Genomic DNA, 13,013 nt, shown 5'->3' on the forward strand with positions numbered 1-13,013 from the left:
TGCTTCAAACCAAAATGCTGATATTCGGGCAAGCCTATCAAGACACTTTTCTCCCTGCTGTGACTAAAAGACAGTGCGTCATGTATGAAAGAAAGATATTGGTATGCTTCTCACGATTTGTAGCTGTTTGGGATGATTGGCGAGTGCATAATGTCGCATAGTATGTATATGCAAAAGTGAATGTGTGTATGCCAGTTTCCATTAGGCCACAGATGTAGGAATGAAACGAGCCATTGAACTTTACCACTGCACTTTCCAGCGCCATGCACCTCTCCTCGCCATTCTTCCTTCAACAAATATCTAACGTTTCCTTGTGACAGTACTGCGTTGACATCTCACTGCGTGCATTTGCATGCGCCGCTGTTAACATTTCAGCATAGCTTGTGAACGATGCAGTCCATAAGCATAAACAATTTATGACATTAAAGTTGTCACGTTTGCGGTGAATAAAAATTAGACGAGATTACATGTCACAGAGAATAACAATAAAGGCATTTGTATGCATAGGATTTATTTTTATAGCATTTAATTAATGGCTTCACAAAACTTTCGCTTCACATAAATTCCATCATCTGCGCTAGATCTGCATAGTTTTGAAGTGATTTGAGCTACACAGTAAAGTTGAAGTGTATGACAGCCATGTCACTTGCATGGTAGCGAAGTCAGAGCTGCAATGAAACAATTGATTTCTGGCTTCCTGAACGGAAAAGCACTACTGTTGTTGCAAGCACATAATATTTGTGGCGATGTAAAAAATGGGGCTTTCCTCTACTATCACCATAACCTTTGTTTATAACCACACAGCATGCCTTCATGAGTAGGGCTTGCATGCTTTGCCCTTCTTCCCTTGTCGCTATAGCTTTGTTATAAGCAGAATGCTTTCTGAAGTAAGGCTCAGTTATGGATAGCACTGTTTGTGCTAGTCACATATCCAAAGAGGTTTCAACTTTCAAATATGGCCAAATATGGATGGATTGATCTCCCGACACAACATGGGGCTCTATAAAAAACACCACACTGGCCATGCTCCGAATGATTTTCAACGACTTGGGGTTCAATAATCATGGTTTGTAGCAGCGTCTTCAGAAAAAAATTCAAGAGTTTTCAAGGGCTTTCACAGCCCTGACAAGGCATTTTCGACCGTCACTACACCATGATGGCTGACAGCTTGAAAAGAGAGCAATGTCTTAAACAACGAGCAAACATTTATTTTTATTGCACATGGAATGAAAAAGGTGCCCGCTAAGCCTTTTGGCATAAATGAAAACCACTCAGGACCAACAAGATGGCTGTTTACAACTAAGATGCTAATTAGACTGGATTAACTCCTGGCTTGCATAAACCTTGTGCCCAGATACACAAACAAAATCCACTATAAGCTCAGATGAAACAAAAAATGAAGGACTTTAAGCACCTGAGGGATTTCAAGGCCTTGAAAAGAGCAGTTTCATATTCAAGGATCTCCAAGCATTTTAAAGACCACTATGTACCCTGAAATTAAATGCGTACCCAAAACTCGGAACACAAGTGTTATTGTTTTCCATACCCCCTCCCTTGTTGAAATTCAGCAGCCATGGCTGAGAGACAAATCTGACCTCGTGCTTGCAATTCTAGCTTTCAGTGTGCCAGAGAAGGTCCCCCTACAATTTGAGGCGCGAGCAGCTGCAGCTTACCTGGCCACGTCCAGACCAGCTGCCATCAGCCAAGGTGTCCAAGAGGAACGGCCGCATAGGCCAACGGCCGATACTGGAATCGCACGTCAGTCAAGGCTTCAGCTGATTTCACCGCCTGTCACTTCTACTGGTGATCGTCTTCTCTTCACTAATGCACAAGCACCAAACTGCACTGAGCCCGTGCAATCACTCAGATATTTTTGTGTCAGTAATCAGGCACTAAAAGAAAGCTGCACAACGTAGCCAGCACCTGTGCATGTTACACAGTCTGTAGGCATTAAGAAGAAAGCAGTAAAACACGTTGTGGGGCTAGTTGGTGCATAGCTTTCAATAGATGAAGCGCCAATAGTGACGGCACACAGGAAGGAATACGAATCTGAAAACCTGAAACAATTGGGCTGTCATAAGGCACAAGCAAGCTTTGACTACCAGATGTTGAAGCTGAGGAAGGCTGGCTTTCCCTGCTTGGTTTTAAGCGCAGTTTCGGAGGCGTTATTGAAAGAGGTAAAAAAAGAAAGAAAAAGAAGTGAAGAAGGTCAAACAGTCGAAAAGAAAGCTAAACCAGTGGTGATACCATATTCCCATAAAGTGGCGCATAATCTTAAACATATCGCCGTGAAATACAAAATTCCTGTGTTTTTTTCCGCACTCTGGAAACTTGCTACTTTGTGCCACCTGATTGGATCGGATGACTCTAAGAAAGTAGGGTGTTCTATTAAACATACGAACCATTTTGTTAAGTGCGAAAAAGGGGTCGTATACCGCATACCGCTGAAGTGTGGGTAAGAGTATATCGGCCAAACTGGCTGATGTATTAATGAACGCCTGCGGGAACATAGGCTTTAATGAAAAATGGATATGGTTCAAACTTGCCACTTCATTGCAAGGCCTGCGGGAATGAGAATAAACAAGTATGTGAAGCAAGGCTTCATGATACAACAATCATGTTTAAAAGTAAACATTCTGTGGCACGTGAAATGTTGGAGGCCAACCAGATCAAGAAAAGAGGGGACACCTGTGTCAGCACCCCATCTCTGAATATTTACACAAATGAAAGCATGTTTTTAGATAAGGTTCAGGTTTAGATTAAACGTGATTCCTTTCATATATATCTTCAATGTTCTCGCACGTGCGCATTCACATAGTCAGTGTTTCTCTTTTTTCGTTCCCCTCTCCTCATGGCTATATAATCAGCCACCTTTGACTTCAATAAACAGTTGCAAGTAAAAAAAAAAGCGCCTTGTCCTGTCTGTATTCCTTCCTGTGTGCCGTCACTATTGGCGCTTCATCTATTGAAAGAAGACAGCATAGAGTTCCATTTACTGCAGAACTGTCGGAGTGAAGATGGTGGTACAGAACTCCTCGCAGTCACCATGAGAAGCAATTATTGTCTGCGGTAGGTATCTACTCGAGCAGACCACGACGACTTCTGTTCCTTCGACCAACGGCCATTGGCCACAATAGCAACCCTTCACCGTTTGCCTGTCCAAGAATTCACATCTCTCAGTCGACACCAGATGTAATTATTATCGGCGGCTGCCCTTCTGTACAGACCATGATGGCTTCCTTTTTTTACCTGCATGTGGCAACAACAATCTTCATCTATACAAATGCAACAACTTAATTAGTAGCATGATTACTGGACAGTGTCAAAAAGCTATCTTACAAGCAGCCACCTTTGGCTGTCCCCGTGCTCAAACATAACGGGCTTCTGAGAAAGAAGGAGGCTGCCACATAGAGACTCTGATTAACAATAGCCATGGGCTTAACGATTAGTGCTTCATTTTCACCAAATCAACATGAAAAGTACTAAACATACTCGAGAGGTTCCCTGACTAATCTGCAAGTGGTCGAGGGTGCCATGAAGACTAGATATTTAAAGTGACATGACAGAGAAACACTAAATCAGTTCCCACAGATGATGCGCTATTTCAAAACTCTACTTTCAATAATTTAATCGTAAAAGATTGATTACTAGAGAAGAAAATGAAGGCCAGAATTGTGCGCAGAAATTCAAAAATACAAGGCGCTAGTATGCGATTAATAATTTTAGACGATGAATTGAATACGAATGAAATAGTACCGGAAGCTAATCAAATATACTTGAACAACGAACAGCAGTTTTCACCTTTATATTAACAATGTTAGCAAGTTTCTGTCATCACATTGCACATTATAAAATGTTGTTTATTAGAAGCACAAATGGAGTATTAGGAGCAAATGAGTAGTTTATATTTGTACAAAGGGCTTATGGGTCAGCGCATATGGTAGCAGTGTAGTCAGAAAAGTGATGCTCTCAGCGATGTAGCATGCTCCACTATGATACAGAACTAGTACTTGTGTTTTGTGTCTGCTAAGTTCGCAGGGATGAATTTCATTACACTTTTGCTCCAATTATATACTTCACCATGCAGAGTTGGTGATTTGAAGTACTTGAAAAACAATTTGAAACATTTTCATTTATGAATAGTGACTACAGCCTGTGCTCATTACAACGGACCCGTGTGCAACAGACTTTCGGATATAATGGACCATATTTCAGCCTTAGTTTGGTCTACCCATTTTATTAATGCAACGAAGTTCGCTTTTAACAGACTGCGCTACAACGGACTATCAGCTACAGCAGATGAAATTAGCCTCAATATTTTTTTTTCAATATCAAGCATATAAAAGATACGTTTGCTGTGTAGACACGGGTTGACAGCTGACTTGCGAGGGTCAGCCGACGATTGCGGCTCAATATTGCCTGTGTGAAAAAGGAAGGCGGGGCGGAAACATGCCGCTTTCGAGGCGAGAGAGAGAAAGGGCTCTACTCCGGCAGCTGCTGCTTACGGCGTGGCCATCTTATCTTGGAAGTGATCTGTGATGTGGACAAAGTATGCGCCCGCCGTATTTTGAAAGCTATGTGATGTGCACAAAGAGTGTGCCCGCCGTATTTCAAAAGCCACCTACGATGTGGACAAAGTGCACGCCTGCGTGGACGGCGCACATCGAAAGCTATCTGTGATGTGCACAAAGAGCGTGCCCGCCGTATTTCGAAAGCCATCTATGATGTGGACAAAGTGCACGCCTGCGTGGACGGCGCACATTGAAAGCTATCTGTGATGTGCACAAAGAGCGTGCCCGCCGTATTTCGAAAGCCATCTATGATGTGGACAAAGTGCACGCCTGCGCGGACGGCGCATATTGAAAGCTATCTGTGATGTGCACAAAGAGCGTGCCCGTCGTATTTCGAAAGCCATCTACAATGTGGACAAAGTGCACGCCTGTGCGGACGGCGCATATTGAAAGCTATCTGTGATGTGCACAAAGAGCGTGCCCGCCGTATTTCGAAAGCCATCTACGATGTGGACAAAGTGCACGCCTGCGCGGACGGCGCATTTTGAAAGCTATCTGTGATGTGCACAAAGAGCGTGCCCGCCGTATTTCGAAAGCCATCTATGATGTGGACAAAGTGCACGCCTGCGCGGACGGCGCATATTGAAAGCTATCTGTGATGTGCACAAAGAGCGTGCCCGTCGTATTTCGAAAGCCATCTACGATGTGGACAAAGTGCACGCCTGCGCGGACGGCGCATTTTGAAAGCTATCTGTGATGTGCACAAAGAGCGTGCCCGCCGTATTTCGAAAGCCATCTACGATGTGGACAAAGTGCACGCCTGCGCGGACGGCGCATATTGAAAGCTATCTGTGATGTGCACAAAGAGCGTGCCCGTCGTATTTCGAAAGCCATCTACAATGTGGACAAAGTGCACGCCTGTGCGGACGGCGCATATTGAAAGCTATCTGTGATGTGCACAAAGAGCGTGCCCGTCGTATTTCGAAAGCCATCTACAATGTGGACAAAGTGCACGCCTGTGCGGACGGCGCATATTGAAAGCTATCTGTGATGTGCACAAAGAGCGTGCCCGCCGTATTTCGAAAGCCATCTACGATGTGGACAAAGTGCACGCCTGCGCGGACGGCGCATTTTGAAAGCTATCTGTGATGTGCACAAAGAGCGTGCCCGCCGTATTTCGAAAGCCATCTACAATGTGGACAAAGTGCACGCCTGTGCGGACGGCGCATATTGAAAGCTATCTGTGATGTGCACAAAGAGCGTGCCCACCGTATTTCGAAAGCCATCTACGATGTGGACAAAGTGCACGCCTGCGCGGACGGCGCATTTTGAAAGCTATCTGTGATGTGCACAAAGAGCGTGCCCGCCGTATTTCGAAAGCCATCTACGATGTGGACAAAGTGCACGCCTGCGCGGACGGCGCATATTGAAAGCTATCTGTGATGTGCACAAAGAGCGTGCCCGTCGTATTTCGAAAGCCATCTACAATGTGGACAAAGTGCACGCCTGTGCGGACGGCGCATATTGAAAGCTATCTGTGATGTGCACAAAGAGCGTGCCCGCCGTATTTCGAAAGCCATCTACAATGTGGACAAAGTGCACGCCTGTGCGGACGGCGCATATTGAAAGCTATCTGTGATGTGCACAAAGAGCGTGCCCGCCGTATTTCGAAAGCCATCTATGATGTGGACAAAGTGCACGCCTGCGCGGACGGCGCATATTGAAAGCTATCTGTGATGTGCACAAAGAGCGTGCCCGTCGTATTTCGAAAGCCATCTACGATGTGGACAAAGTGCACGCCTGCGCGGACGGCGCATTTTGAAAGCTATCTGTGATGTGCACAAAGAGCGTGCCCGCCGTATTTCGAAAGCCATCTACGATGTGGACAAAGTGCACGCCTGCGCGGACGGCGCATATTGAAAGCTATCTGTGATGTGCACAAAGAGCGTGCCCGTCGTATTTCGAAAGCCATCTACAATGTGGACAAAGTGCACGCCTGTGCGGACGGCGCATATTGAAAGCTATCTGTGATGTGCACAAAGAGCGTGCCCGTCGTATTTCGAAAGCCATCTACAATGTGGACAAAGTGCACGCCTGTGCGGACGGCGCATATTGAAAGCTATCTGTGATGTGCACAAAGAGCGTGCCCGCCGTATTTCGAAAGCCATCTACGATGTGGACAAAGTGCACGCCTGCGCGGACGGCGCATTTTGAAAGCTATCTGTGATGTGCACAAAGAGCGTGCCCGCCGTATTTCGAAAGCCATCTACAATGTGGACAAAGTGCACGCCTGTGCGGACGGCGCATATTGAAAGCTATCTGTGATGTGCACAAAGAGCGTGCCCGCCGTATTTCGAAAGCCATCTACGATGTGGACAAAGTGCACGCCTGCGCGGACGGCGCATTTTGAAAGCTATCTGTGATGTGCACAAAGAGCGTGCCCGCCGTATTTCGAAAGCCATCTACGATGTGGACAAAGTGCACGCCTGCGCGGACGGCGCATATTGAAAGCTATCTGTGATGTGCACAAAGAGCGTGCCCGTCGTATTTCGAAAGCCATCTACAATGTGGACAAAGTGCACGCCTGTGCGGACGGCGCATATTGAAAGCTATCTGTGATGTGCACAAAGAGCGTGCCCGCCGTATTTCGAAAGCCATCTACAATGTGGACAAAGTGCACGCCTGTGCGGACGGCGCATATTGAAAGCTATCTGTGATGTGCACAAAGAGCGTGCCCGCCGTATTTCGAAAGCCATCTACGATGTGGACAAAGTGCACGCCTGCGCGGACGGCGCATTTTGAAAGCTATAGGTGATGTGCACAAAGAGCGTGCCCGTCGTATTTCGAAAGCCATCTACGATGTGGACAAAGTGCACGCCTGCGCGGACGGCGCATATTGAAAGCTATCTGTGATGTGCACAAAGAGCGTGCCCGCCGTATTTCGAAAGCCATCTACGATGTGGACAAAGTGCACGCCTGCGCGGACGGCGCATTTTGAAAGCTATCTGTGATGTGCACAAAGAGCGTGCCTGCCATATTTCGAAAGCCATCTATGATGTGGACAAAGTGCACGCCTGCGCGGACGGCGCATTTTGAAAGTCATCTGCGATGTGGACAAAGTGCACACCCGTGCAGGCCTCATTTTCAAAGCAACTTGGAATGTAGACAAAGTGCGCCCAGTGCTGGTAGCTTTGAATGTGCTGTGCTTTCGCCGTTTAGTTGGCGCTGAAGCAAAAGACAGCAAAAAGGTCGAATCGCTTGCTGCTTCTGCTGTGCTTATCTTGCTTAATTTGCTATCGTAATGGATGCTTCGCCTTTTGGGTGAAACTGCGACTTTTTGTCTTTTACTCTGGACGTTCGTCACTCGCTCTTCGCAATAAAGTTGTTAGACATCGCGACGAAAATTTCTGAAATGAGGCGCCTCGAATATTACAGACCTCGGATAAAACAAGTTTTTTGTTGTATTACTGTATTAGATTTAAAGTCTGAATGGAATGGGCCAATATTCAATTTGTTATTCCAAATTTTCGAATATTTGCACTCCTTACTGTGAAAGGGTAATGTATAAATACAGCTCAAATTATTTTTCTATTTGGTGTCCCTTTCACCACAGCCTCTACGGCAGCAGAAGAGATTCATCTGAACGGTTGGTTCTAAGTGAAATGGCACAACTCACTTCAGGGTTAGGCCAAGAATTGAGCAGTATAGTAGGCAACTGTAATGAGAAGCAAGAATGATGCTTGTGTTTTGATACGATGACAGTGTCACCTTAAGAATAAAAACAATAAAAGGACACAATGGCTATGTTTGAACTGTGCATTATGGCGTAGCCGATGTACACTACTTCTTATACCTGTTTCACATACCCTGGCATTATACTGCATTTTCCACAGCTGTGAACTTTGGATTGTTGTTTCAGGTGCACCGATCACAGTGGCTCTAAGCTTCACATTTGTGAGCACCTAGTGGAAGACTGAATTGTTCTTCACATACTTATTCACGTCTGTTTCTTTGAAAACAAAGTAAAACAACTAAAAACTATTCTCTTTAAAAGTTTGTTTTAATTTGTTACTCTACCAAAACGAAAATTAACCAAGGAGGCCACAGTGATGTAACTGATAGCCAGCCGTGTTATTGGTTCCCTGTCTGTGCTGCATGAGCAAATTCACAGAAAAGTTCAGCACCTCTGAACACCGAAAAACTGCATGCATGACGCGGTCGACTGCACAAACAAGATTGCACCATGTGACACAGCTTTTATAGTTAACTAGGATATCAACCACATTACGTTTTACCGTGTTTTAACATTTCCCATTCTATTGCTCTTGGAGTGGTCCATCACTTCTTCATTATCCTCCAAGTTTCGGTCCCGCAGTTCAGTACTGGTAAAATGCAGTATATGTACAGCGTGATCCGGGTAGTACGAACCGGAGTAGACACACACAGTCTTCTTGACCATCTTGTCTGATTCGCGCTGTCATGAATGACCAGCAAGCCCCAACTTTCCACACTTAAGTAAAATGCACTGATTGCATACTTTTCAAAGATATCAGCAAGTTGTCAATCATGACTTGGAAGTGCATGCCCTACGCATTTCAGCTCTTTTTTATTTGCCTGAAGACTTCATTCTCATTAATCAAATCGCCTGCGAGTACATGGTCTGGATAAACATACTCCTGCATTGCTTCAACGGGCTTACTACCAAGTCATGTACTGAACATTGCTTTAGCTTTGCACGTTACTCAACAGCTACATACTTTTCGTGAAAGGATACGGTGTGCAAGTGGCCTCACGACATGGGCAACCTCTGCAGCTAACTCGAACCCTTGCAGAGGCTTTGGGCTGGCTGTGGCCACGCCTGCACCCAGGGGTGCTGCAGGAGGGCGCCACTGTCTTCTTGACACAGGTGGCGCTGCATAACACAAGTGGGGAAAAATGACAGGGATTCAGTTGTGGATGAGCCATAACATCAAAAAAATTTGCTCAATGAAACAAGAAACAGTACAAAACAAATGATTCCTTCCACTTCATGATTGCGATTCACTCAGGGCTAATAATGTTCATTGTTAACGCACTGCAAGGCTTTTGTTATGCAGTAAATTGCATACTTGTTAATGCTATTTTTTTAATTTCCTGCTGAAGATAGTTTTCAACTGCATTTTTGTAACTAGTCCTATGCCAGCCTACAGTTGTATATGGACAAAGATGTGTTCACAAGAATGTTCTCACATTACTTATAGAAACTTATAATAAATTTATTATCAATATCAAGCATTCTATTTGCAATTTAAAGCTCATTTACATAGCTGTTAGCTTTAATTTAAAAGCTTATGGGATGCCTATTTTGCAACAGAACAAATACTGAATTCCCATTCAATTTGGAGATGTAGCTGTGAGACAGCACAGCGCTGTGTCAGCTGCACATACTAATATAGCTGAACCCACTTATAACAATATTCCAGTGCCAAAAAAAGAAATTCCATTGTTATAACTGATAATTGTTATAACCGGGTTGCAGGAAAAAAGCAGAGGGGACAAACATCCGAACATTTTAATTGGATAGAAAGAAGTGCAGTTGAACCCGTTTACAACATTGCCAGTTTTAACAATACTCGAATGTTACAATGAGCAGCTGCAACACCGTGAACTTTTGTGTGTGTCTGTCCTATCGTATAATGAACCGCTTGCTATAATGTTCCCATGCCACATTATTGACTAAACAAATAAATGTGGCTAGTGGGCGCCTCAGAATGGAAAAATAAAAATAAAAACAATAATAAGAAAAAGATGTGCGAGTCGCTGCTGCACACTTTCACCACACTTGCCGTTGCGCCACGCACTCATTGCAACACCCTACACATCGCCAGTCTCGTGTGCCCACTTCCCATCTCCCTTCAGAGTCGCAGGCACAGGCGACTCGTGTGCCAGAGGGGTGGAAGGGAGGTGGGAGACAGGTGCACAAGGCTGGCAGTGCATGGGGCATTGCAATGAAGGGGTGCTGTGCGGGGTATGTGGCACAACGACGAGTGCGGCATAGGTGCGCAGCATGCAGGTAGGCGGCTACAACTTCTTTTATTTCAGGGACTTTGCATTCTTTTTCACTTCGGCGCACACCCTAGTAGCCAGATTTAATTGTTAAAGTTGATAACGTGGCACAGAAACATTGTAGCCAGCGGCTTATTTTGCCGTAGAACACATACAAAAGTTGATCGTGCATCAGCTGTTCATTGTTGTGTTTGATATATATTGTTAAAACTGGTATCATTACAAGTGGGTTCAACTGTAGTGATGACTGCAATACCAAAATCTATGCCGGAGACCCAGTAATTAAAAAAAATATTTTTTAGAATGCTAAGCATTCTATGGTTCATCCCAGGCACTTTGCTGTAGGTAGGACGGTAGATAGGTTCCAGTCTCCCATCGTTTTAGGCATCTTAAAAAAAAAAAGAAAGTGGCAGAACCCACTTCATGATGACTGTCGATGGTTGCATTAACACGAATCAATATAGTGACACATTGTATTGCCACCGCCAAAACGAGTAATGTACGAGGTGTGTACTGTGGTGGGACTCCTCTTTTGTGACTCCCTAAGGACACTTGGTGCCATTTCGCATGGCCTCCGAAATGTGTGGCACGCCTGCTGTGTGTGCAAATGCTGAGAAACACGTCATGCAGCAGGGCTCCTCTCGCGTGCTTCTTTCTGGATGTGCTGCGCCATCTAAGTGGCACTGCCAAGAAGTGTGCGTGCGGCCTCCGAGACGAGAAGCGTGGTGCGCCAGTGCCTGCGACAACTGAGAATTGTTCCCTCGCTTGCAGCACACTCAGTGACACATACCCAGTGCATTCATGGTGCAGCTCGCTAAAGCGCTGGCTTGAAAGGCGTTCATTTAAAAGCAGCACATAAACTGGGCATTTGTGGTGCAGCCTGTTTATGTGTCGGGTTATGTCCTTGAGGAACCCTTTAGACGTCGGTTCAATTCCACTCAACATTGGAGAAATTTAAGGCATCTTTTTCGTCTTTGTACAGCAGCATATCCCCAGTGGCAAATACCTAGTTACCCAAGTTGGCGTTAAAGGTGTTCATTGAAGAATGGCACACACCTACTGGTGCATAACCAGTGACCCAAGTAGGGCTCAAAGAGTTGGGCTCAAAAAGGAGCAGGGTGGTTTCTTCTGGTACATGCATAGTGAGGTAGGATGCATAGGATGCATGCATAGTGCTGATGGATAAAAGAAGCCATATTTTCTCACGTATAACCAAAACCTCCAATTACAACTCCCCAGAGAGAAATTTGGAGCCTTTTCAAAACCGTGCCAGTGATATTCTCAGTCACTTCAGAATTCATCAGCCACCGCACACGCAGGCGTCTACTGGCAATGGTGTTACTGGCATCATGCCAAGACAATGTGCCTGGCACACCAGATGATTGTCCTTAATATAATATTCGAAACTATTCATCCAATCATAACCTGTTCCAGACACAGAAGAAGCTGATGCTCCTCCTTTCCCCTTCGTAATGAATTCAGAACAATTTAACTTCGAAAACCAAGACTGAACTGCAGAACAGCACAATTGTCACACCCTTAGCTGGACACCCAAGAATGATGCAGCATTTACAGTCCACCATCGTGTGAGCATGAAGCAAGCATCCTGATCAAACTGAACTCGCTGAAATGCTGTTGGCTCAGCTGCAGGGGTGGTATTCTTTGGCAATCTCTTTCACAGATAGGCCACAACAAAGTGGCAGCGAGCAGCTGAGCAAGTGCACTTCAGCACAGATAGACAGAAAGAAGACAGGACAGCAAGAGAGAGAGAGAGAAAGAGGGGGGGAGTGTGCCCCAACGTGGTATCTGGGTCAGCTTGGCAAGTGATGCTGCTGACACTACCCTGTCACTTGTTCCCTGGTATTTTCGAGGTTGAAATTTCGAGATATCCAGAGTCTGGCACAAATGTTTTCAGATAAGAGGTGAAGACCACATGGGCTGACACCGTAGCTGGAAAAAAGTTCGACTTAACCAATATTTCAAGGTATCACAGTTCGAGTTAATGAGGGCTTACCGTAGCTGCACACAACAACGCTTAAATCTTTGTAAAGGCAGTCTCCATTCGTGGATGTGCTGATTCGTCCACATTGTGTCTTAGCCAGCGGCTCTGTACCCTACCTCTTTGGCGACGCTGATAGTCTTCAGCATTCGCTGCGCTACTGCTGTCAAGCGCAGCTTGTTGTGATCCGAGTTCTGATAAGCTGGTTCTGTGTGCACTATTCAGTAACACTACCAAAACGCAAAATGGCGACCCGAAAAGAAGAGCAGAATGGGCAACCATGAAAGAGGACAGAAGGGAGCTTGAACATGCAGGGGTTGAGAAGGACGAGACCTTCTTTTTCGTATTTGCCCGAGTACCATGTGCATGTGTAAGTTGCAAGAGAGATATCTGGGGAGTTTTGCTGGAGACTTTAGTGCATTCTGGGGACTTTTTGCTGGGGACTCTTGCTTCTAATG

The 13,013-nt window shown here is 45.3% G+C and overlaps 1 protein-coding gene across 1 annotated transcript in view; it reads right to left on the reverse strand.

The window, feature by feature from the left end:
* Pex16 (peroxisomal biogenesis factor 16) overlaps positions 1-13,013 on the reverse strand; it is a 59,418-nt gene that overhangs the window by 16,556 nt on the left and 29,849 nt on the right. The window contains exons 5-6 of the mRNA XM_050177814.3: positions 9,286-9,423; positions 1,674-1,746 (exon numbers count right to left, since the gene is read on the reverse strand). Of these exons, the coding sequence (XP_050033771.2) occupies positions 1,674-1,746; positions 9,286-9,423 (211 nt within the window). The remainder of the gene's footprint in view (positions 1-1,673; positions 1,747-9,285; positions 9,424-13,013) is intronic.

The sequence above is a fragment of the Dermacentor andersoni genome, chromosome 4 (assembly GCF_023375885.2).
Source record: "Dermacentor andersoni chromosome 4, qqDerAnde1_hic_scaffold, whole genome shotgun sequence".
In the NCBI taxonomy this organism is placed as follows: Eukaryota; Metazoa; Arthropoda; class Arachnida; order Ixodida; family Ixodidae; genus Dermacentor; species Dermacentor andersoni.